General features: G+C 42.8%; 1 protein-coding gene across 2 annotated transcripts in view; it reads left to right on the top strand.

Moving 5' to 3' along the window:
• The window catches only part of LOC118231242 (zeta-sarcoglycan-like), a 232,551-nt gene that overhangs the window by 67,894 nt on the left and 139,584 nt on the right, over positions 1-25,073 (top strand). The window contains exon 1 of one of the 2 annotated variants that reach the window (XM_035424886.1): positions 18,068-19,006. The exons of the other annotated variant lie outside the window; for it this stretch is intronic. Within the exon in view, the coding sequence (XP_035280777.1) occupies positions 18,968-19,006 (39 nt within the window). The 5' untranslated portion in view covers positions 18,068-18,967. Of the gene's footprint in view, positions 1-18,067; positions 19,007-25,073 lie in introns of those variants that run through there. 2 annotated transcript variants of the gene reach the window in all.

The raw sequence follows: 25,073 nt of genomic DNA, 5'->3' as shown, positions 1-25,073 counted from the left end.
GGCGGGGGGTTCCGGGACGGAATCTTCGCAATTATGACAGGACGCCCGGAAAATTCCGTCCCATTATCTGCTCCTCGTTCCTCTGCCAGGCCGTTCTGTCAGAGGCTAAAAGAACGGGAATGGAATGAGGAAAAAGTGTGTAACAATGGAATTATCGCCATGACAATGAGCAAACATGGCGGCTCTCGCTCTCGCACTCCGAAGCACTGCACGTATTTTTTTTTTATCAACCAGACAGACAGGCAGGCGGCTCCGTTTCAACAGCCGGGCCTTGTTTCCTGCTCAACGGTGCTTCAAATCTGTTGTCAGTTGACTTCAGTTCACTTGTTTAATTGAATGAATTGAATATTTGGTGTGAAAGCACGAGCGCACAAGGAGACTATTATTAGTCCGTAGATTAGTATTTGGCGTTACACTTGAAAACTTTGCTTTGATTATAGTTCTCTGGTATCACAATATTTCAAATGAAAACCCACCTGTCAGCATTAAGCGTAGTTTAATGTAGCACACGTTCTGTAAGAGTATTTGTTTTGCTTTGTTGGATTTATTCACTACTTTCTCTTTTGTTAAAAACAGAAATTAATGGCCTAGAATGCGCACTTTGCACATACAGCGACTAGAGAGATCCTTAATTAAATAAACTTCCTGGGGTAGTATTTCAGACAGCGGATGAAAAATAAATAACACAATGCAAAACCCCTGTGTCCTGCAGTCTAGTGTAATTCTCACATAAAACAAAATGGAATGCAGTCAACACCAGGAAATGTCGACTTAATGCTAATTCCTTAATCTCAGGGGAAGTCATTTCGGTGTTTTCATCACTTCCTGTGCAATCCTCCTGGTTTCCACACCACGAGGACCAATGTGATGATCACAACAGCAAGTGACAATAGGAGGTTGATTGTAATGAAACAAATTAGCGTGTACATTTTAGGGATCTATCTGTGTGTGTATATATATATATATAATTTATGATTTTTATTGTGTAGTGAAAACGCAATAATAATGCACAACCCCCCACCCTTCCCAACCCCCCCCCCCCAACCATGTATTGTTGATGTCCAGTATGCTAATGAGAACACTTAAGGCACAAAATGCCCAAAGAAACACAAAAGCCCAGCCAGTGAGAAGGAAAACAACATTTGGTTGGGCCTACTCAAATACGCTGCTCGTTGCGTTCAAGAACAGCCTCCTAGAAAAGGTGCCATAATTCACGTTTTCCCGCTCTCGCAGTTCCCCCGGCGAAGCGATGGAGATCTTGACGTGACGGTTCCGTGCCACATTCACCCGACGAGGTGAAAATATCCGAGCTGTTTCCGAGACCGCGAGCCAGATGCGGGGGGGCACAGAAAAAGACCTTTTCTCCCTGGCACAGGGGGCACCCTGGCATCGCTCAGCGCCACGCAGCCGGGTCGCCACATTCATAAATGCCACTCGTGTGTTCAAGGGCACCAAACAAAGCCATTATCAGCCTCTTTCCAGAGAGCACAATTATAAAGGAGGGCAGACACTCCCACACGTTTCCTAATTCAAAAACGGCACGCAAAAAAAAAAAAAAAAAAAACCAACAACAAGGACCAATGCATTATTATTCAGTGCCTGGTTGCTGTGCATCCTTTATCTTTCCAGCCACTTATTGCTTCCGGGCAACAAAAAAGAAGGAGAAATAAAATAAAAATGGGCCGCATTGGCTGTCAGCTGTATGACATTTTTTGGTCTGTTTGGTCTCTATTGTAAGCCTACATCAAGATTGCAATGGTAATGAGATTGTGTTTTGTAGCATTGCAGCATTTCCAATTTACAGTATGCACAACACAACAACAAGCTGGAACAAAATCGTATTATTATTATTACTATTATTATTATTACCACTTTTACATTTTTCACTAAACCAAGGGGGTCAATTTCAGTGTACTTAGCAGGAGTTCAAACCTCTAGACTACAGAACTGCATAACAACGGGAGCAGCTATCCAAAGTTGTGGAATATGAATTAGTTGTTCCAGTTGAAGTGCAGATCTGTGGTTTGCACAGGTTTACAGGTGATCCAGGATGACCACTTGCATGTTGAAGAGCTGGCTATTTAGACTCATGGGGACATTTATTTATTTTTAAAATTAATTTTCCTTCTTTCATGCAGCTTGTGTGAAATGCTGTCACAGTCCCGCTCGTCGCATGAATAATGGAAGATAAGCCGAAACCGGGACAGATGGCTCTGAGGTGTTTATGAGTTGTGTTGTTTTCCGCGCGCAGACGGATTAACACGGAGCTACACCGGGCCCGTATCGCGCCCTGGGTGGTCTGCCTGTCACGGCCCGAAACGGGGAGGCTGCACGCCATGAAAGAAAAAAAAAAACGATTTCCAGGACAACCGGGGCTGTGACAGTCAGTCAGGCTCCTTCGTCGTCCAATGAGAAGCCTGAAACTGAGTCAGTCTCGTGATCGCAGTCCCCAGCCATACGCTACATGCCCAAAAGCATGTGCTGTCTCCTGTACATCCATCCCATCAGTATGCAATAGTTTAAAAAAAAAAATGTATCTTATTTATTTATTTATTTATCCATCCATGCATCCATTATCTATACCCGCTTATCCTGGTCGGGGTCCATCCATTATCTATCCCCGCTTATCCTCGTCAGGGTTGCGAGGGGTGCTGGAGCCTATCCCGGTGTGCATTGGGTGAGAGCCAGGCATACACCCTGGACCAGGTTGCCAATCTATCACAGGGCATGCACACCATTCACTCACCATTTTATTTATATATTTCCGGGAGTCATTTCACAATATATTAGCGTCTTTGGATGTAAAGTTGAGTTCTACAGAATTTGTGCTGAAAACACAAAAAACAGCTGTGCTGTTTTCAGTGACACTGTCCCTAAGACACCTTTGCCGACAAATGGGAAGAATGGGAACGACTGACGCCTGAATCCCCAAAAAGCAGTGAGTGCAAGGGAAAAACACCCCAATGGGAAGAAGAAAAAAAACACTCAAACGGTGGTGAAGCCCCAGCGGGAAGTGATCTCGGGAGGGGCTCGGCTATCGAGGGGAAACACGCTGTGTAATGCACGCTCCATTATAACTCCAGGTGTCCCATCAAACAGTGGGATTGCGAGCAGGATGAGCTGCTGCGTCAGCGCGTATTCCCTGGTCCAGCCCCCGAGCTCTTTGTTCAATGATCACGAGTTCTTTGTACAGTGTGACGCCGATGCCTTTTACCAACTTATCTGCTTTACTGCAATTCTTATACCTCATTAGCGGCACGCGGTCCAGGTCTACGTCCGTCTCTGCGGAGGGCGGCTTTATCGAGGAGCTTGTGCCCGTTAGCGCGTAGCCGAGAGCTGCGCCGTGGTGAGTGAAAGGGAGGGGGGGGGGTCTTTGCTGTGTAAGGGAGACAACTTTGAAATACTGTACAGTGCAGTTGTTTACTTTTCTCAAAGTGCAGGAAGCGTGATGCCTTTCCTGGGAGCTTCTTTCAACCTGGTGTCAAGGCCAAGTCAATACTGCAGGCACCTACCAAAAAAAGACAACATTGTTCCTCAACATTTGAGTGCGTGCAGCCAGAAATTTCTCTCTCTCTCTCTCTCTCTCTCTAGTTTTCCAGCTGAGGAGAGCAATCATTGCACGAGATGACTGCTGTGTATTTATGTAGCCGGTGTGGGGCGATCAGAGGCACCTGATTCACCAGGGGAGTTGAAAAAAAAAACCAAAACAAACAACTGTGCTGACTGAATCCTTTCCTCTCTGGTTGATGCTCCTGGCCCCAGCTAATGCCGGCTGACAGAGGATTCGATCAGTTGTCGCGTATGAAAGGAGTGGCATAGCAGGGTGCTTGGAGGGAGAGTGCGTCTGGATCGACAGAAAGCAGACGTGCTCAAAGATGCATAAGGTTTTATCTGCGGGTGGGTGGTTGTGTTCTGCATGCTGTGGTTGGGCACTTTCTGTACTGGTGCTACTGGTGGGCTATCCTTGAACATGCTCTCATAAGTGCTTTTCTGCATATATGTTTTGTAAAATCTGCTGGTTATGGCAAATGAATAGAAATTTACTGCAGAGAACATGCATTGAGAAGGATATGTTCTGACATGGCTTGTGATGCTAATTAAAATGCCTGAGCTTTTGTTACAAAACTATTCTTAGTCTTGACTGCCTACATTTTGTGGCCTCTGTGACCTGATTCCAATGATCCGTAGCAAATACACTGAAACATTGGAACATTACATCCCACTGATTAAGTGGGATGTAATAGACTATAGACTATTGGTTATCATTGGTGAAAAAGCCCTGTATGTGCTTATCGTCAAACGTTTATGATGAAATTAAATGTAATAAATGGCTTTGTTTCCATGACATCCACAGAACACTGTGTCAGCTGCTGATGTAGCACGTTAGCATGTTTTCCCAAACACCATGCTAGGAACCACACTGACATGGCGTCTCTGTGGGTATTGATTTTGCATTAAACATTTATTGGTGAAGAAATTCTTGCCCGCCAACATGCTAACTAATTAAGAGAGTGCTGCACTGACTGAAAAGGCAGCTAAAATAATGGCTTGTTATGGATAATTTCATTAAATGCACCATGAGTTGTGACAGTTTTATGTCAGCTGTTTAGTATCTTTAAGCCAAAAAATTGCATGCATTTCATTTGCGTTTTCGGCGTTCAGCTGACGCTCTTATCTAGAGTAATTTACAGCAAGTTCAAACGAAGAAAAGGGCTGAATTTGTAAATCATAAACACTGCAAGTAGCGAGTAATGAGCGGTCTGTCCACAAGACCCTGCCGACAGGTAGTCCTACTACTCACGAGTATTCACCTGTGGAAGGGAAGGTAAAGGAAGTTTTTTTTTTTTGGGATCAGGTAATATTGGATCAATAGAGGGGGTAATGGGAGTCAGAGCGGAAAAATTAGGATAAAAAGCTTGTTGAAAAACTTTTCTTAACAAATCATACAAAGGAGATTTCTCTTGAGAACAGCATTAAAATATATATTATCAGTGCATACAGCTTCAAAGAAATTCAATTCTGGGCTCTAGTAAAACATATAATTGTTTAATTGCATTTACCGTAAATTTCAAGTTCATCAGTCTACTTCTGGCAAATGCAAACACAGACTTTTAAAGTCACTATAACATAATCTGCATGCTCTGACTTAACAATTCTTTGTGATACTTTTTTTTAGAACAGTTTTTATCAACAAAGTGAAATGCTAGTAGAAATTCTGTGAAAGATGGTTGAACATTGAGAGCTTATTAATTAATCGGTATAAAAGAGAGAAGCCCACAACCCCGGTCTTCTTGTTTTTTGTTTTTGCCTGAAAATCAGCCACCAGTTCAGAACAAAGAAACCAGGTGAAGTGACTGCATAATTAACCGCTTTAATTGATCAATTAAGTTCTGAGGAACAATGAAAACCAGCAGTCCCCATGGCCCTACAGGACTACAGACCTCTGACGGGCAAACAAGTCGCACCAGAGCTTTAAATAGCCCCTTTAATCAGAAACTGCGAAACCGATACAGGCATAGCTGGACTTGACAGGCAGAATGAACTGCTGTAACAGGCTAATTCATTCTGATATGAGACACAGGTCATTATTTATTCTCAAACTCCTAAAACATGTAACCACTGAGCTAAAACAGCACCGTATAGAGCGGTATCGGCGGTAAGTATAAAGATGCCGTCTGTACACTATTCAGTGGTATTGGCAGGATGTATAGCGATTCCCTCTGTACATTATTTAGTGTCATTGACAGTATGTATAGAGATGCCGTCTGTAGAGTATGTAGAGGTATTGGCAGTATGTATAGAGATACTATGTGTGTGTGTGTGTGTGTGTATAGTTCCTTCAGCTGCACATTTCCTCTTAATACTGCAGTGTCCTGCCTTATCAAACTGGTGGACCAAGACCCTGAGTGACATACATGACTTATTTCTGTACATGCAGTGCCCCCTTATTGCTTTTGAGCAGATAAATTTCCCTGACATCTCACACGGGGGGGGGGCGGAGGGAGGGGTGTTGACAGCCTCAAAACGTCATTGGTCCCATACACATTCTCTCGCTGAGGTGCTGGAGCAATCGGCAATCGAGCCTTAATCTGGTGACGGGTGGGGGGGGGGGGGGGGGGGGGGGGGGGGCAGGACTTCCGAAGCTGTCTCCACACACCTCAGGTCGGTGGCATGTATCGGGACAGCGACTTACTCTGATTACAGTGGCTGGGTCATTTGTACGCGGTCCCTTTTTTTCCGAACGTGTCTCTTTCAGAGGCGTCCAAAGGCTTCATCAATGTCTTCTGGTGGGAAGCTGATAAGCCATAACGTCTTATCCAACTCAACAGGCCATCGAGCCCTGGACTGATCCTCAAACGCTTTCCTCTCCAACCGCCCAGAGTCTAGATCCGCCCCACTAAGAGAGATAACACATTTTTTATCGATCTCCCGATAAGCTTTTATACACTTTTTACTCTGTGGGGGTGAAGAAGGGGGGGGGGGGGTTGGTGTAAGGAAATAATAATCAATTAATCAGACACTAAGGAGCTGGAGTTTGACATGGAAATGGGAATTTTAGACTCATTGATGCCATTAGCAGCCGCGAAGCTGCGGCGTCTGGCTGCGGCCTGTCGGGTGTAATCACACTAACCCGCCTCCTGGTGTTTGCTGATTGGGTGTGTTTGCTTCTCAAACGCTGTAAGTGGTTGCGCACGTGCTCATAATGCTTGCACGGTTTAATAGAGAAGTTATGTTGTCGTGCACTACTGCTGTGTGATGGATAAGGATAAGGGGTGTGTTGAGTATGAGCACAGTTTTATTTCGGAAGGATTTTTACCAGTGGCCAGCTAATGGAATAGCATTAGCAATGGAGCATAGGCTTTCTAAGTCTTTTAGTCATTTTTATTTATTTATTTATTTATTTATTTTAATATAACCTAATATAACCATTTTCCCAGGCAGATCAATTAAGATCAGGCTCTTAATTACAATGTTGGCCTGGCTAGAGTCAAAACAGCTCTTGAAGGAAGGTAAAAAGTAGTTAGAAGAGATTTTTACATTTTATCTGATTTTAGTTGCACAGCATCGATTGATTTTTTTTTTTACAGTCTGTATTTCAAAGCTAAAAATATTTCTTCACAAAAACAGTTCTATAGCGATGTGGCACACATCCTGTCAAATGTATTTGATGCACTGATTCATATGTATTAGGCCAGTGGTTCCAAACTCTGTTCCTGAAGATCTACCATCCTGTAGCTTTTCATTTCAACCCTAACAAGGAGCACCTCATTCAACAGCTAGAGCAGGGCTGCTCAACCCCGTTCCTGGAGATCTACCATCCTGCAGCTTTTCATTTCATCCCTAATTTGGCACACCTGGTTCCACTAATTCGCAGCTCAACAAGATATCTCTGGCTGTTGAATGAGATGTTAAGGATGGAGGAAAAACCTATAGGATGGTACGGTTGGAAAAAGGATGGTAGATCTCCATGGAACAGGAATAAGAGCCACTCCAGTAGGCCCTCCTACTTAGTCTAGCCTCTCAGTGATCTTATACATGTCTTAGGTCTTTAAACCTCCACCCTGGATTACCATCAGGCAATTCAGTGCATTGTAGTTAAATCCAAATTATTTAATCAGCACGAGTGCAATTGCAAAAACATATCAAGCAATATTCCATTTTAAAAATGTATCTAAAACAGGCAACTACTGTAAGAATGGCAAACACATTTCATGACGCATTGATAATGATGAAGCTTACCTCACTCTTAATTACTGTATGGAATGCATCATACAGAATAACCCATGGCGGTAGCACTGCTTAAGAAGGCTATAATGATGTTCACCTAGAAGGCAATCATATCACCTTCAGCCTGACCAGTGTCTCATTACTTCCGTACTTACAGTACAGTAGTCTAATATCTAGGCTTTCACAGAAGACTAGAAAAAGTAATGTTATAAAAATCTCATCTAAACAAAAGCTATCATTCTGTTCTCATTCAAGGGCACACTCTACCCATTTTCCCTCAAGATAGAAAAGCACACATTTTGCCTAGGCACGGTTGTTGTCCTATGTCATGGATGTGAACAAACTCCCGTTGATTGTACATATTTATTATGCTCTCTGTTTTGCTTTATTGCACGAGTCTTCTGCTTTTCAGAAGCCCCTTTTAAGAACCTCCTAGTGCACCCAAGCGCGTGATAAAGGAGGCTGACTGAACTTAATCACAATTACATTTAATGTACTTTCCAATTTGCATTTTTCCCCCATTTTAAAATGTCTCCCACTGCTTTCGCAATTAGTTTCTAACGTGCACCTGAGGGTAGTATTGTCAAAGAATGCACTGAAATAAAGTTTATTCAAGTGTTTGAAAGCTATGTCTCAGTAACAATGCAAGGGAGGAAGTGTCCATGTGTTACGTGTTAGTTTTTAAAAAATGACAAATAGACAACATCACTATATGTGCTTACATATAAACACATTTGTGTTTGGATCTGTACGCAGTGTATCACACATGCCCGTCTTTGATCTCGCGTTTTGTAAACAAGTCGCTAATTGAGCCCAAAGTTTTGACAGATTCCCTCAGTGGGTCTAAGAAAATGTTTGTTTTTTTTTTTATCAGATATTTATCACCAGGCCATTTTCGATGACAGCTAAATTATCGAGAATTACACCGCCGCAACCTCGATCCCATCAATACCACACAGAGTCTGAGGAGCACGGTGCCCATGTGCCTGCCATGATTGACATGTTGTTCATTATTCATTTAATTACTTTATAATTGTGTTGCTAAGAATAAAAAGGTTTAATTAATTAATGTCTTGGGTAAATTAAAAACTTAATTTTTGCTTAATTATGAAAGAAAACCGCCAGCGTTGAGGAATATAGGCCAAGTATGTCATTTTAAAGACAAACTTCAAACGGCATTTCACAGTTTTTTTTTGGTATTCCATACGCAAAATTAATCATCAAAGATAAATAAGTTTATTAAGCTTCTGAGAATCAGGGTAACTAGTATATATATATATGGGATTAATATGTATTTCACTTGATTCCAGTCTCCCATCTTTCTACTAAGGTGTATTTAATTGGTTACCTGCAGCAGTCTAGCCCATTTATGTTCAAACCCTAGAAACAGAAAAAAAACACCAGAAATAACAGATGAAAAAACATATAACAGTGAGCTGGAAGCAGCCCATTAGTGCTGTTTTCAGTCGGCCTGGGCTCTCTGGTAGTGTTATAGCGCAGTCACTCACGCAGTCACACGGTGTGCTCTTCTGGCCCCGTGCTGTTGGTGTTGGCCAGATGGTAGGCAGCCCTCCTCAGCGACGTGCGGACGGTCCTGCTCATTCCTTCCAGGGTGACCGTTCCTGTTCCCATCTCTCGGGGCGGGCCGTGGCCTCCCCTCTGCCATGCGTTGGCATGTCTTGTCTGTGTGTGCGCTGAAAAGTACGGCACCTGATCACGCCACGCTGTGCCAGGGTCTGGAGCGCGAAGAGGCCAGGCAGGCCTGCCTGTGCACTGATTGGCCAGGGCTCCCTTCCTGTGTGGCATAGCGGGAATCATTATAGCTATCATCATCATCATCATCGTCGTCATCATCATCAGGAAAAGAAATGTCCTACCCAGGGATACTAGTTGTTGTTCAGAGAGTGGCACTAGCCTCTTTGGTAGACTGGCCGAGCATGTCTTCCTTGGGTGTCAGTCAATAAGGTTTGAGTGTGTGTGTGTGTGTGTGTGTGTGTTTTCGTGTTTGTGTGTATGTGAGTGTGTGTGTGTGTGTGTGTGTATGTGTGTGTCTGTGTACAGTATGTGTGTGTGTATGTGTGTGTGTGAATGCTTGGGAGCACAGCTATCTGTACACCCTCCTCCATAATGTTATAATGTTTCATTTAACCTTTGCAATGGCAGTAGGCTGAACCTGTAATTGTGAATGCAAATTGTGAGCTGAGGCGTATTCCCTGGTCTGTTGCCCAAGCCAAAGTGCTCAAACTTTCTTTTCTTCTGTTTCTTGATTAACCAGGCACACAAAAAGCACACCTGGGCTTAGTGATGAATGGGAAGCATGGATTGGGTGTAAATACTCTTTACAGTGACATTTTCTTTGGTCCCTTTGCCCTGTTCTCTTGGGGGAAACCTGCTCCGCACATATATTAAATGTGAGTACAGTGACTCAGATCCTGTAGGTCTCAGTCATCTGGAATTACAAATATCCTGGAACTCACCTGGGTGATTTCAACCAAGAAGAAGCAAATTGTGAAATGCTGCTTCACTGCTTTATCATATTTTAGTTCAATACGCTGATCCTCAGATTCCCCTCCGAGGTCCACGAAGGTCACAAAAAGATCGTATTTTCTCGAAGGCAGGCGCCAAACTATCTCTCGAGTCCCAAAACGCTTTGGGGGAAGAAGGGTGTTTCAGGGTCGTATATTCCAAAATTTATGCTGCCTTTGAAGGCTGAGAAGAATACAGCACAAGCAAACTTTTAAGTATTGGATTTTAAGTACAGGGTAGGCTACTTAAAGCAAAGGGTTCAGGGACAGTTACTGAAAGTTTGCTATCGTAGCATATACAGATATAGACAAAACTGTGGTTGTGGATACTTGACTCTGTTCTACCAGAAAGTTGCTACTGTTATTTTCAAGCGGACTCCCTCCCAAATACATCATCAACTCAGGAAAGGATACCTTAATTATGGACTGGAGTGCACCAAAAAGAACAGACATTATTATTATAATGGGGTTGTAACTGTGCTTGCCACAGGGTTGTGTTCTCTTGTTTTGGCAGTAGGTAATATGTAAAATATATTTTATAAACTATTGAAGATGTATACTCTAAAAAAAAAAAAAAAACTAAAAAAAACACTCTTCAGGTAGAAGGAAATGCCTTGACAACTCAGTCCTAATAAATGGTTACCCGTTTTGATATACATGAAGGGCACTACAAAACTGTGAGTAATAAGTATTACATTGTTGTGCAGTTGAGTGATTTTTCCTTTTATCTCAAGATCCTGTCATGTGTGAAAATCCGTGAGAAATATATGGAATTAAGAGATAAAAAATCTATATTATATTGACCAGGGATAAAATGTGTCAAAAGAGATGAGTCGGTGAAAATATTCTGCCTGTTTGAGTTTAACTTCCTCTCGTGTCTTGACTGGGTTTTCCCCAGCTGACCTCGTCCGTTGTCCGTTTGCATCTCTTTGAAGTAATTTCGGCTCTTTCAAACGTCGAATGCCTTGTTCCTGTAGCATCAGTTTGCTTGTCACTTTTGATTGCTCATAATATCTTCAGGACATACCCGTCTCTATTTGCAACGAAGCCAACTGATACCGAAAATAAATAAATAAATATATAAATAAAAAATGCAATCTTCCCTCTGACAAAAACTCTGTGCGTCTCAGGACACTAGGTAAAATTTAGATCCACCCCACACAAATCCCGCGGCCTTAACGTTGCTGCCTGTTCTGGAGCGAGGGTCACCTTTGAGAGGGAACGTATTCTGCGAAGCAATAATTTACCGCCCTTAACTACGTTTACTTCCCTTTCCCGCTATTAATGTGTGATGCGTCCCCAGTATATCTTGCCGCTTTCCGCCAAATTGCACGTATAATCGGCCGCTAATGCAGTTAAATCAAATGGAATCATAGTGACAGGTATAGTGCCCTAAGATAACGTGCTGGGAAATACATTGTCCTAATGGAAGATAATGGCAACCTCCACATAAGGCATTGATTCACCTATAATGCCTATTGATCATAAAGAACGCAATACTAAATAGCATGTTTTCAATTAATGGTACCACCAGTATATTTTTGACAAAGAAGAATCATTGATTTTTGGATGCATGCCTGCAGAAAGACTTATTTTGATGTGGATGACATAAAATTTAAATCTTCTGAAATTTTCAGTGGTGGCCTGCATAAGAATCTCCCTCTCTTGGTGTGGGTGCGTTCTCTCTCTCTCTCTCTCTCTCTCTCTCTCTCTCTCTCTCTCCCTCTCCCTCTCTCCCTCTCTCTCTCTCGCTGAAAATGTATCTGTACGTATTATGATTCACTTTTTAAAAATCCCCCCCCCCAAAAAAAAGGACTTCCTAAGGGGGGAAAAAGTGAAAATGTTGTAGCTTCTGTCTCTGCCACCAGAGGGCTCTGAACCTCTTTATAGATATTTTTGGGACAATAGCAATAACATTACCAAATTCATCCACTTCCGTATGGAAGATAAATGGCTCTGGACTTCAGGGAAATATCAGGTTAATGTGAGGCATTTTATGCACACCCCTACCATCATAACAATTAAGAGATGGGCTTTGCCTACATGCAGTACTGTAAGAATGAATGTATCGCTCCCAAGCCACTTGCATTGACTCCTAATGAAAAACAATAGAATAATAATACATATAAACAATAGAATGGATGAACACAGGTAGCTGATATGAGAACTACACCTATCACAGTGCAGACGGCGATTCTCAAAATCACGAAGGAGGAGATGAACTACCTGTTGTGATGTTGGGGCGACTGTGAGGATCTTGGGGTGACTGTGGCAATGTTGAGGTGACTATGGTCATATTGGGGTGTCTATGGTGATTTTGGGGTGACTGTGGCAGTGTTGGGGTGACTGTAGCTCTGTTGGGGTGACTTTTATGGGTATTGGGGTGACTATGGTGATGTTGGGGTGACTGTGGCAAGTTTGGGGTAATTGTGGGGATGTTGGGGTGACTATGGTGATGTTGGGGAGACTGTGGGGATGTTGGGGAGACTGTTGTCATTTTGGGGTAGCGCCTATAAGAGGAAGCAGCCTTTCCACATCTCTATACAGTTCAGCTGGCACAATAAGTCTGGGCCGTACATCAACGAAAAAAGGGCATTTCTCCGGGGAAATTCGAATGCTTTTGGCTGCGTTTTGTTTTCCTTTTTGATTCAGTTTACAATGAGGATATTTCTTTCCGTCTGATACAAAATCAGACTCCTGTGCTGTCAAGGATCCTAAATTTCAAAAGAGCAATGCAAACCAGACCTGAAGACTTTGCTATTACTTTTCTTTATTTCCAATTGTCCTCTCTCATTGCGATGTCCTGCCGTAGAGACAGCACTGCGAGGATACAATCCAATCTTACAGCTGAGCTAAGATTCATCACTCAGTGGCCTATTCGCCGGCATAGCAAAGGGTTTAAAATCATCGAAGCCAATGCAGGCACATTGGGTACTCCCCACCACAGGGATTGAAACATATAGGCCATATAAAGACATATAGGTTAAGATTTCCCCTGGGGCAAGCCACGACACTGGGATGCATCTGGGATGGATTACTTTTCCCTCCTAGCCCTCCATCCCCGCACCAGCACTCTCCTGCACCATATCCACTGCTCAGCCCTTCTCAGTGGGGGCGACATAGCTCAGGAGGTAAGAGCGGTTGTCTGGCAGTCGGAGGGTTGCCAGTTCAATCCCCACCCTGGGCATGTCGAAGTGTCCCTGAGCAAGACATCTAACCCCTTAAAGCTCTGGTGAATGAGAGGCATCAATTGTAAAGCGCTTTGGATAAAAGCGCTATATAAATGCAGTCCATTTACCATCACTGACCAATCAGTGCAAAGGAAAGCATTGCCGAACAATGCAGCCAATGTAATAATGCCTCAGGGATCCAAATACATCCAAAATGGCAATGAGGCAGTGGGTAGGCAAAATTAATTTTAAAAGACCAACTCCCAGCTGAAACTCGGGCTTACTTGACCCTCTTTCTCTTTCAGAAACGGAAGTGGGTGGTGTGGGTATGGATTGGCCTCTCCGGTACATGTCTCCTTTGTAAACATCGGAAGCGACGTATCGACATGCACAGTGGCAGCCCATGAGTGCCGTTGCTTTGTATGCAAATTAAGGTACGTCTCGCCTCGAGGGGGGGTCATCCAGCCCCCTCAGTAAGCCGTCTCTACCCTGGCAGGACGCCATTACATCATCCCGAGTGACCTCGGAACTTTCGGTGGGTAACTCCACGGAAAGTTGATTATAGGCTGCGCACGTTCTGTGTTTTGTAGTCTTTTATGCTGCTTATATCAAAGCCAATGGGCCTATTCCGTATTTATATATGGGCTTGGACAGGTCCTGCCATTGTAAAGCTGGCCTTATTTGGACGTGCCCAGGAAAATTACTGCTTGAATTGGACTTCGGGGGTTTTTTGCCATATAAATTTGTCAGGCCTCCATTGGTAATCTTTCACAGTGCGCATTGGGGATCCACCGACTGCTTCTTAAATTGTGCTTTAACTCACAGCCTACAAATCTGTGTTTAATAAGGTCTGATATTAACATCGTTTTACCTCAGCAAACAAATCATGCTGAAAGGAATGGATTTTTTAAACAGGTGCCCGTAACGAGCGCTTAATGCTCGCCTGTCAGAAGCTAATAATATGGAAAAGATGTTATGACTGCAGAAATGTTCTTGGGAACGCCAGGGACCGTTATTGAGTTGGATCATACCTGAGAAAATTCACCGAGACATTTTCCACCAATTGCTCCCCCAAGGTTAGTGCACTGTGCACGTGAAAATAGTGTTTTAAAATTCCGTATAATAACACAGTCCCATGCTAGGTATAAATATGCGATTTGACACAGGGCTTTGACTGCGCAATCAATACTGTCATATTCAACTAAGCCGGGATGTTGATAAAGAGTAACGCATGCGGGGTTTGAACTGCTTGAATAAACCCGTGCCGCCCACGCGCAAACACTCATAACACGCAGGCATAATTTCCCACACTGACAGCGATAAATACCGACAGGAAAAAACATACGGTGGAGGGGAAAAAAAAACAAAAAAAAAACCCCGGCGGTAACGAGCTGGGATTTTCGCATTCGAGCTGAGGACTGCCGGCGTTCTTGCTCTCCGCCGACTCCGACGCGTCAGACGGCGATTGACAGTTGGGGACGACAGTGAAACTCGGTCACGTGTTCGTAACGCCACACGGTTCCCTCCGTCACCAGTTCGGGTTGTTGCATAATCAATTTTCACTTGATTATTTAAAAAAAAAAAAAAAAAAAAAAAAAAATTATAATAATATATATATATATATATATATATAAATACACTTTACCACTTCCCTCTGAAGATAAAGACTTTGTCTAGCTCTGACCTGACACCTTCAAAGATGGTATCTGTGTACCCGAGCTCGGGCCTTCCCCCGATGGCGGAGATAGAGTTCGTTGCCGCCAACGGACTGAACTATGGCTGTTCATTGTTTTTCCACAGTCGTGGGGAGATGAAGGGGCCCATAAATCCCTTTTTTTCGAGTCCTCCTCGCGGGTGTGCGGACCGGAGTGGAGTTTGGGTCACTTCCAGGTCACCCCTGACATTGGAGCTTTTTCCCCTCGCACAACCCTCATCCAGCGAAACTCTCAGCTGAGCTTCCAATTCACCCGCTTTACAGGAAACAGGATGCCCCCCACATCGACCCATTAGGTACTGCATTTTAATCATCAACATTGACATTGAGAAAGTCAAAACCTGCATTGCTGCCTGAAAAAAAATTGTTTTTTTTGTTTATTTTCCCCCTAACACATGCTTGTATGTTTTTACGAGAACTAGCCCATAGGCCTGGGTCCAGTCAGTATTTTATTTCTTTTATTTTTAGATTTATTTGTATGAATGACTGCTTGCATCAGTTTTCTTGTTACCTAACAGTTTGGCAAGTTCACCGAACACAAAAATTAAAATGCCAAGTTATTTTAAAGTCATCTGAGGACAAATGTTGATTGAATTAAAGCCGTAGTATTGTTGCTGTTGTATAAGTTGTATAAGTTCTATAGAAATACACTGTGAATGTTATAATTTAAAAAAGAAAATCTATAAGCTTAACTAATGGAAGGAAGGAAGTAATAAAAAACCATGTCCAGAAATATGGAAATTACATTAGCAACACTGAAGGTACTTATGTAAATTTGTTCTTCATATTAAACACCATGAAGGTTTCACCTCTTCAGACTGTTCAGAATAATATATGAAAGAAATTGCAAAGCTCACTTGAATATTCTTTTTCTTATGTAGACTAATTAAATATACAGTATATAAGAGATGGCTAAGAGCAAAAATTATAGCAAGGTTCATATGTCAGATTCCTCATTGAGTTTAATTTTTAAAAAATCATGAATCATTATCTTTTAAGTCCATAGACTCACGTTGTCCAGAAACCTCAGAAAATACTTTAATACTCTGAAAATAGTTGAATCCAATCAAAGTAGGGAAAAGCTGAGTTTTAGTTTCATCAGTAGCTACAATGTCTGCTATTAGATTTCAACTCATGTTCTCATGCAAGCAGGCTAAACCACTAAATGAACCTCTTCCTAATATGTCTGAGATAAAAGGTGCTACATTTAAAAAGAGGTAGTATTTCGCACACTGGGCACCTGTAATTTCCTTCAGGGAACAAATTCATACGCACATTAGACTTGGTTGGTGGCAGACCTGAACTTCATAAAGTAATAATTTGATTTGGTTGGCATTTTTAAGATGAGCCTTCTTTAAAAAATGGGTTTCATAGCAGGGGAAAACTCAGGGGCTCAAATGCATTAGGCTGATATTCATATTATATTATATTAATATTATATTCATAGGTTTGGTCCCAAAGAAGACCTGAGAACCAAATTGTGAGCCTTTTAATTGGCTTTTCTTCTCTTTTTGCCATACCTCCTGGTACCTCTGGTGCTTCCGCACTGTGACCTTGCATCTATACAGTGCACCTGTAGCAGCTGGTCATGGAATGTGTCATGAAAACTCAACTAACCTGCAATCAAAGGCAAACCTGGGACTAAGGATAAAAAAGAAAACAAAGTCAACAGCAAAAATATTATGGAAGTAGATCTTTATGGTAGATATTGGTACTCCGTATATTGGATATACTCTTAATGGTGACGTGTAGGTCTTTGCCCATTATTAATTTTGTATTACCAAAATATTACACCTATTAAAGAAATATAACAGTATTGTGACTTCAGATATATGTAACAACAACAACAACAACAACAACAATAATAATGTTTTAATGTAGTTAATATTGCTTACTACTTAAAAAGCAGTAGCCAAAATTGTGTCTTACCATATAATATCCTTTCAGGTATATTTATTTGCAAATGCAATGACTTTGAGAGCACAAAGACATCAGTCACCCCTCAAACCTCCTCTCCAAACACACAATTGACACACGCAGATAATGAAGCTACTGAACATGCAATTTAACAGCTTTTGCATCATTGCGTCAGTAATTGCAGTATTACAGCAATGTTTTGATAGTATTGTGCATGCACAGGGTTACCAGCTCACCGGTCCCCTCGTTGTAGGGTGCTCACTGGCTCGTCTCTCTGCGATAGGACTGACGTCACAGTGGTTGGCACATGATAGCCGTGGTCTGCCGTGCAGATGAAACAGCTTCAGAATGTGATTAATTTTGCCCCGGCACAGTGTGAAACCGCTCCACGGAAGGCCTGCGTTCGTTCTTTCAAATTACTTCCAGAATATGTGACACTTAAACGGTGTCTTAATTTTGCCCTATAGGAAGTAGGATTCACTGACAGATCTGGCTGTCGAGTTGAATTGGCCATTGACATGAAAGGACCCATTCAAATTTGGAATATTTACATTCCAGAAAAAAAAAACGTATGGTTTGTATATCTTTACCGTGCTGTCTACTTTTGTTGCTGTATCTGTTGCACACATCCCGCAAATATAAGTGACTTGAATTCGTTTCATATAATTGAAGTCCTATGTTGATTTGTCCCTTGGAAATTATGATTGTTTCCATGTAATTTAATAAAGTCAGTTAAGATATAATATTATTAGCCACCATTTTCAGTTTAAAGGGCACGTTCACACCAATTAAACATTACGAAATCTCGTGACAAAACGTGTTATGAACGGCCTATAGCCTTCACATCAGTTCGTTGGTCAAAACCTTTAAAACGTTTGACAAATGGTCCAGATCCAACATGACAGACCATGTTGCATTCTGTACATGACGTGCTGCTGATATGTGCAACCAGAATCAAGGCAGAGTGAGAGAGATACAAAAAAATAATTGACAAACGCACTTGGTAGCGGAGTGCAGACACATTGGTTATCAACCTGCGTTCCTCGGCGCTCAACAGTAGACGTCTATTCCTGCTTGCGGGCGGTCACCAAAGCGTGTCCCTTTTTTTTCGCTCTAGGACCCAGAGGAATAATTGGCAAGAAAGGACAGTTTGCTATTTGAATGATGAAAAAAAATCCCCTTGGTTATGTGAGGAGAACCGAAGAGAAAGCAGTCACCTGCTGGTGGAGGACAGTAAAACAAGATAACAGGAAATCTCAGCACTGCCAGAGAATTCACCTTCTTTTCCCGTCAACTCTCTCTCAACGTGTTTTTCTAGGAGAAGCTATTTTCTCTGACTTTACTCATTGAGGAGCCGAACTCAGATGTACAGTAATTCCCGTAGCGTTATGGCATAGTGTTATATGCACTGCCGGCGTCTTGTTTTGCGAGAGAACGCTTTGATTTCGGGCTTCGGACTTAAGCAGATCAGAATCTTTTGATATATAAATGAGCGAGATTCTCCGGGGCTGTTATTGCGGTCGCTGCAAATTGAACACATTTCTTAAATTTGCCGCATGAAGCTGTTCAAGGAACTGGTTTTCTGAGGATGCAGCAATTTGCTAACCGCTAGCTTTTTTTCTGGGGATCCGATACTCTCACACGTTAGGGATTCCCGTTTATGCTTTTATTTTTTTATTTGGTTGGCGAGTCGGCTGTTTGAGATAAAGATACTCTACATTCCAGCTGCCAAGAAGTTCAACTGAATTGGCATTATTATTGTTTTATTTTTTATCCAGAAGAGGTGTGATCTGTGGGAATGAGACTGTGGAAGGCTGCCGGTGGTAGGGGGATTGGGTTGAGTTTAGGTCGGGAACTACAAGTCTAGATTCCGAAACTTTGCTTTGATATATTTTATTATCCACGTCCCCGTTATGGATCGGTCAACTTCCTTGGACATTGAAGCTCTGAAGGTAAGTAATGGCTGAACCAGCATTAAAATAATGTGAGATGCTACACGAAAATGACTGTCCACTTGTCTCCGCGATTCTGAAGAGGTTGCATGCGGATTGTTCTATCTTAACATGCAATGGAATATTTCAACAGAGGGTTGGCAGTCAATTGCATTGGGTTACAAGTTGATAGACTGAACATTAGGTAAAGTCCTAAGTTCCCATGTCCATACTGAAACGCTATATTGTTTGTACAGACTGTTATTCAAGTTGGACGCTGGCTATAGCCTACATGTGGGCTATCTGTAAATAGAACGAAATTAGTTTAGTTTATGTTAAGACTGTGTTTTTAATTTACAGTAAACACAACCAAAGAGGGTTTGTTCGTGAAGCAATTGCGCGTTTAGTCTAGTTATTTATCTAGTTACGTCTCTGCGGTAGTAGCTACAATAAACAAAGGTTAACTTATTATGAGGTTTTTTTTTGTTTTGTTTTTTTACATGGAGGTCAATTAAAAAAAAAATAATAATAAAGCCTTTCAAAATTTCTCAATCTTTGGAGCGTGTTTGTCGGGAGTGATTAGTCCCAATCCTGATGCTACAAGTTTAAATACTGTTAATGAGAATCCGGCGTTTGATTTATCTATTCTGTGCACGGAGCTCTTATGAAACCGATCTGTGGCGATGGAGAGCGTTCGTTCCAAGGTTTCACAGATCTGACGGTCGTTTGATGGGTCAAAATTGTGGTGTTTTACTTTCAATATCAACACAAATCCATCGCTAACTAGCAAGAAAAACGTGTTTTATAAGTAGCCATTCGGTTTTCTGATATTTTTGTCAGTGCGCAAGTGCATGGTAACTGGCCAGATGTCAGAATTGCTTCGATTTACTTAAAACGGATTAGGCTATTCCCATATCGATATTTTGTATAAATCGTCAAATTTAACTTTTTTTCCCACTTCCTGAAGTTGTTACGAAGGTAAAACAATTGATGTGAGCGTGGAGCTGCCAAAACGCACAGCAGTCTACCTCCTTTGAATAGCTAAACTGAAATGTAAGACCAGTCCGAAGCTCGACACAGCTTCCCTAGTCTAGAATGTGTTGAGTAGAAGTTGTTCTCAGGATGCCCCTCAGTAATCTTTGTTTTCAGTTTAACAGGTGTTTAATTAAAATGACCTTCTACTTCGGATGTCATCCATTCAATTGGCACGTGCACAGATTCATGAGTTAAGGCCGTTGCCGAAATCAAACAGGCAAATACATAATCTTCACTCATTACATTCGCCTTCATTGTTGTGTCCGTGCATCCAAAACGGATAAGGATTTAGCACCGATCATTGTATTATAACGGCAGTGAGAAGTCTTCTGGATATCATGAGGTCCGCTTTAACCTATCTGAGGGAATATTGCTGAGGAAAAGAAATGTATCGGTATACATGTGGTAAGGAACATGTGAAAGTGTTGATATTCTGACTGCTTTAAAAAAATATGGCATGACAGTTACATTTAGTGTGTGGTTTCACGCATGCACGCACGTGCCTGCGCACACGCACGCACGCACACACACACACCACAAACAGTGAATTGAAAATCTATCACAAAGCATTTGTACTAGACGACTAGATCAGGAGTTCTTCCCAAACTGGTGTCTGGGGACCCCTGTGGGCCAATGAAGAAGCCCCTGGATGTTTGTCAGTAGAATGGACAAAATAAATGGGTTCCACTTTTAGTAATTTAATTGTGAATATCTCCATATTTTATTTGCGGCATATTTATACACTTAAAACTGTCTTTCCACTGTAATTTATGATTTGAACTAAAAGCAGTGCCTTACAAGAATACTATACTCTATTTTTGCATACATGTCTGCAATAGCTACAGAATGAGATCCCATTTTAGACAAGCTTTCATGCACTACTGTGTTAAGTACACAGCGCTGTTCAGCTGTACCTCTGTCTCTCTCCAATAAACCAGACAAAGTCTTCCTTTAAAATAAAATGTTCCTGGTTGGTTAATGTAAAAAGAGAGCATTGCCAGTGAGCAATCACATTGGTGACGTGCAAATCTGACTGTATCGCACAAAATGATGGATGAGGATTTCCTCTCTTCTCTTCTGCGATGATGAAGAGCGGAGTTTTTGTTCAGCATAGCACAGCGACTAATCTCCAGCAGTTCATCAAAGTCAGAAGTGTACATAGAACGGTGTGACATGCGCTCATTATATGGATCAAATGGGTTTTTGTATCAGGGCTGATATCCACTTGAAGTTGGCACGGCTGACGTTTGTTATTACAGACCTACCGGTGTTCGCCAGTTCTGCAGCTGCAGTATTCAGGCGTACTGTACAGGGAATAACGAGCGGAGGGTTCCCAGAATTGGACTGCTCATTTATTTTTAGTTAATTGCCGCAGTTACTTAAGACCACTTGTATAACTGCAGTGATATTCATACACTTTTAAGCAGTGCTGTTTCAGAAATCCTTGGAAGTTAAGTCAGGGATTGCCTTGCAAGGTCACACAGTGGTCATTTGATGCCCGTTTGTGCCTTACAGGGAATGGCCAGAGGGTAAGTAAGTAAGTAGGTAAGTAGTAAGTAAGTAAGTAAGTAATGACCAGGTAAGGCGAGGCATGTACGATTCTCCCACTGTATCTGTATCAGTATGTGTTCAATATTCATGTATAATGCAGCTATTTAAGTTAGAGTAACACAGAGAGGACGACAGCTTTGTGCCAGCATGACAGATCCTGAATATTTCAGTGAGCTGTGACTGACCAGGTAGTGCACATTGATTGATATGCATAGGCCTAATAGGGAATGGTGCGCACTAAAGCAGAGGAATTCCCTGTTCAACACTACGTTGTACAATGAGCCAAGACCCCCCCCCCCACCCCCACCCCCGCCCGCGCTTTGCTGCGTCGATTTTTGTGTGGTTCGACTTCCTGGCTTTCGCCTCTGTTGTGATACTAAATCTGCGCGTGTGACCGCCGTTATCTCCGTCACCACTTGTGCAGAGTGATCCGGCTTATAATACCCCTCACGAGTGTTTATGACCCTGTCGTTGATGTTTTATGTTGCCGTTTTTTTTATCAGTACAATTGATCATTTCCCTAAAATAAACACGGATGCCTTTTATTGCCAAAGTGACCAATATCCCGGCACAGTAATAATGAATTTCTTTCGTTGGCAGTAAATTTTGGTTTGCTAATATACCCCTGTGTGAAACGGTTGCTGAACAAGCCCAATGGAGGAAGCCAGTCTGAGCAGCCAACATGCTGCAGCTTATGCACACAGATATTGAATATCAATTAGTTTCCCTTTGGGAAATGTCCCGGTGAAATAGAAAATTATTGCACAGGCCGAGGCTTCAGCTCGCGTATCGCTTACGTCTTGGGTTACCAGACGCAGGCCGACCGTAATTTCATTATGAATTACCGACAGTATTTCGGGGGAAACCCGAGCGCTCGGCGTGGTCTTTACACACACGCCGTGCCCTGCGTGGTCTGCCCGGAGGCGCCCGTGCTACCTTGGCGACTGTTTCTCAAAACCCCCGTTTTTTGAAACAGGTAATGAGAGAGCTTTAAAAAAAAAAAAAAAACATGTAGATAATTGGAATTGATTGCAATGTTTCACCTGTAATTTGAAAGGCCCTGCTTCAGCTGGCCTGTGTGGTGCCCCCCCCCCCCCCCCCCCCCACACCTCTCCATTCATTTTACACGTAATTAACTCAACCGGCCTCTAGGGACCCCCGGATTGCAATGGCGCTTATGCTTCGACAATAAAATGATTTATATGTATTTGCGCAGGTACTGTCACGTCGAGCAAATATTTCCCGCGGATCGCCCGGAGCGCGCGTTTGAAATAAGGGGCCAGTCGTGATATGGGGGGGGGGGGGGAGCGTGCGGCAGGGAAGGCTCGGAAAAAGGTTAACTGCGGGGAGGATTCAGAAACCGATCCTGACGCTCCGAGATTGGCGGGAGAGGTGCGGACTGCCGGGTGATGATACGCTTTGAAGCAGAACGGAAGTGACTGAAGTTTACAGATCAATAACAGCTCCCCGCTGGCTCAGCCTCCAGGTGTCCTTTCAGCCGCCGCGGCGCACAAAGGGTTAATGACAAATGGCTCGGCCCTCCCGCGGTGATGACATGATCGGGATAAACACAGACCACAGACCATAATAAACAGGCGCGCGCGCGGGGGGGGGGTCATCGCCGTGGAACCGTTGCAGTTGCTGCGTCGATGTGGTGATGTTCCATTCTGATTCGGCATTCTCCGGCATTTTCGCTGGGAGGGGGAATTCAAGGATGGATCTGCGGATTTTTAATGTCAGTGGCTTAATCATGGATGAGTCACACGTGGGCCTTAAAGACCCTCTCAGAAACGTGCCGTCTTACCACGAGTGCTGCCCTGTGCACCGAATTTCAAAATAAGAGATCATCAGACAATTGTAGTCCTGGAGGGCTGGCATATTTAAGTTCTTCTGTCACTTTGATTTTGATAACAGTAATAAAAAATGAATGAAAATAGGCCTGAATGTGTGTGCAGTTCATGTACAGCATCTTGTAGAAGTAGTTAATGGGTGTGTTGAAGGAGTAGTGGCTTTATAATCTGCAGACGGCTTTGGTTTCATCACTCAAAACGAGAAGATGGCGGAGAGGTTGTTTATGCTACCGGTGCTATCGGTGCAGTCCGCTGAACTTCAGTGGCGAGGAGGCGCTTCTCCTTCTGCAGCCAGCGCTGGAGGGGAATGGATTGTTCTTATGCATTTTTTAAAGAATCCATTGACCACATAAACATTGAACTATGTGCTTTGGCCCTGCCACAATGTGACGTCGTGTTGGGAGAAAAAAAAACCATCCATCCCAAAGTTTATCATGATTTTCCTCTCTTGTGAGAATGCAGGAGCACTCTGAAGGGACGAATAATAAGCTAACCGAGGACTGAGTTTGTGCACACATCAGTCGTCATTTGTTGGCAATTTTTTAAAGATCAACAAATGTTTTTCTTCATGTGACTAAAGAAGTGGGTGTGAGCTAGCCTTGGGGGGGGGATGCAGTATTTAACATTTGTTAACATTGCCTGAATAAGCGTTGCCCTCCTCCTGTCAGTGTTCAACAGATGCTTCTCCAAAATGGAAACTCTCTATCCCCATCATGGAAAACTTATCTTTTTTCCTTCCATTGCATTTCTCCCTGCAGCTAAATTTTATGCACAATATGTTACACTGTTGTCACAGTGCTGTAGTGAACCGGGGAAAGCTGCCATTGGAGGGGGTGAGAGATGGAGAGATGCATCTTGATAATATTGTTAGCTATCTTTGATGAAAAACGTTACTGAGAGTAATTGTTCAATGAACAGTCAGGGGAAAAGGCATGAATAATAAATGACTCCCAAGCCATTATTAAGAACTACAGATGGAGGAATTTGTATCTGTAGTTTTTTTTTCCTTAGCAATGAAAAAATTAACACACAAAAAAAACTGTATTTAGGATTTTTTTCTCTGAAATCTTAGCAGTAAGTTGCTACCCTACATTTTATCTCCATTCAATTATTAGATTTTTTTTAATTTTTATTTCAAATATATATTTATTTTGAGGTCAGTCAGGGCCCCTTGCAATTTTCTTCAAAATCAATGTCATAAATCAAAAGGAAAAAATAGTATGGGACAAATAATATATATATATATATATATATATAATAAATATGTGCATATTGTCAGAGGCATGAAAACATATGGCAAAGCCATTTCTAGACTTTTGGGGGGCCTTGGTAAAAGGCAATTTGGGGGGGCTCCAAAACACCAGTTTTGGAGCCCCCCCAAAATTCTTCTGCTGTCAAAGTGAGGTGGGCAGGCGGGGCCCCTGGGCGAGAAGGCGGGGCCCTCGGTGAGAAGGAGGGGCCCTGGGCGAGACGAAGGGGCCCTGGGCGAGAAGGTGGGGCCCTGGGCTAGAAGGAGGAGCCCCGGGTGAGAAGGCGGGGCTCTGGGTTAGAAGGCGGGGCCCTGGGTGAGAAGGCGGGGCTCTGGGTTAGAAGGCGGGGCCCTGGGCGAGAAGGCGGGGCCTTGGGCGAAAAGCCGGGGCCCTGGGCGCAGT

This window comes from Anguilla anguilla, chromosome 7 (assembly GCF_013347855.1).
Source record: "Anguilla anguilla isolate fAngAng1 chromosome 7, fAngAng1.pri, whole genome shotgun sequence".
In the NCBI taxonomy this organism is placed as follows: Eukaryota; Metazoa; Chordata; class Actinopteri; order Anguilliformes; family Anguillidae; genus Anguilla; species Anguilla anguilla.
This window is presented reverse-complemented; position numbering and strand designations above follow the sequence as displayed.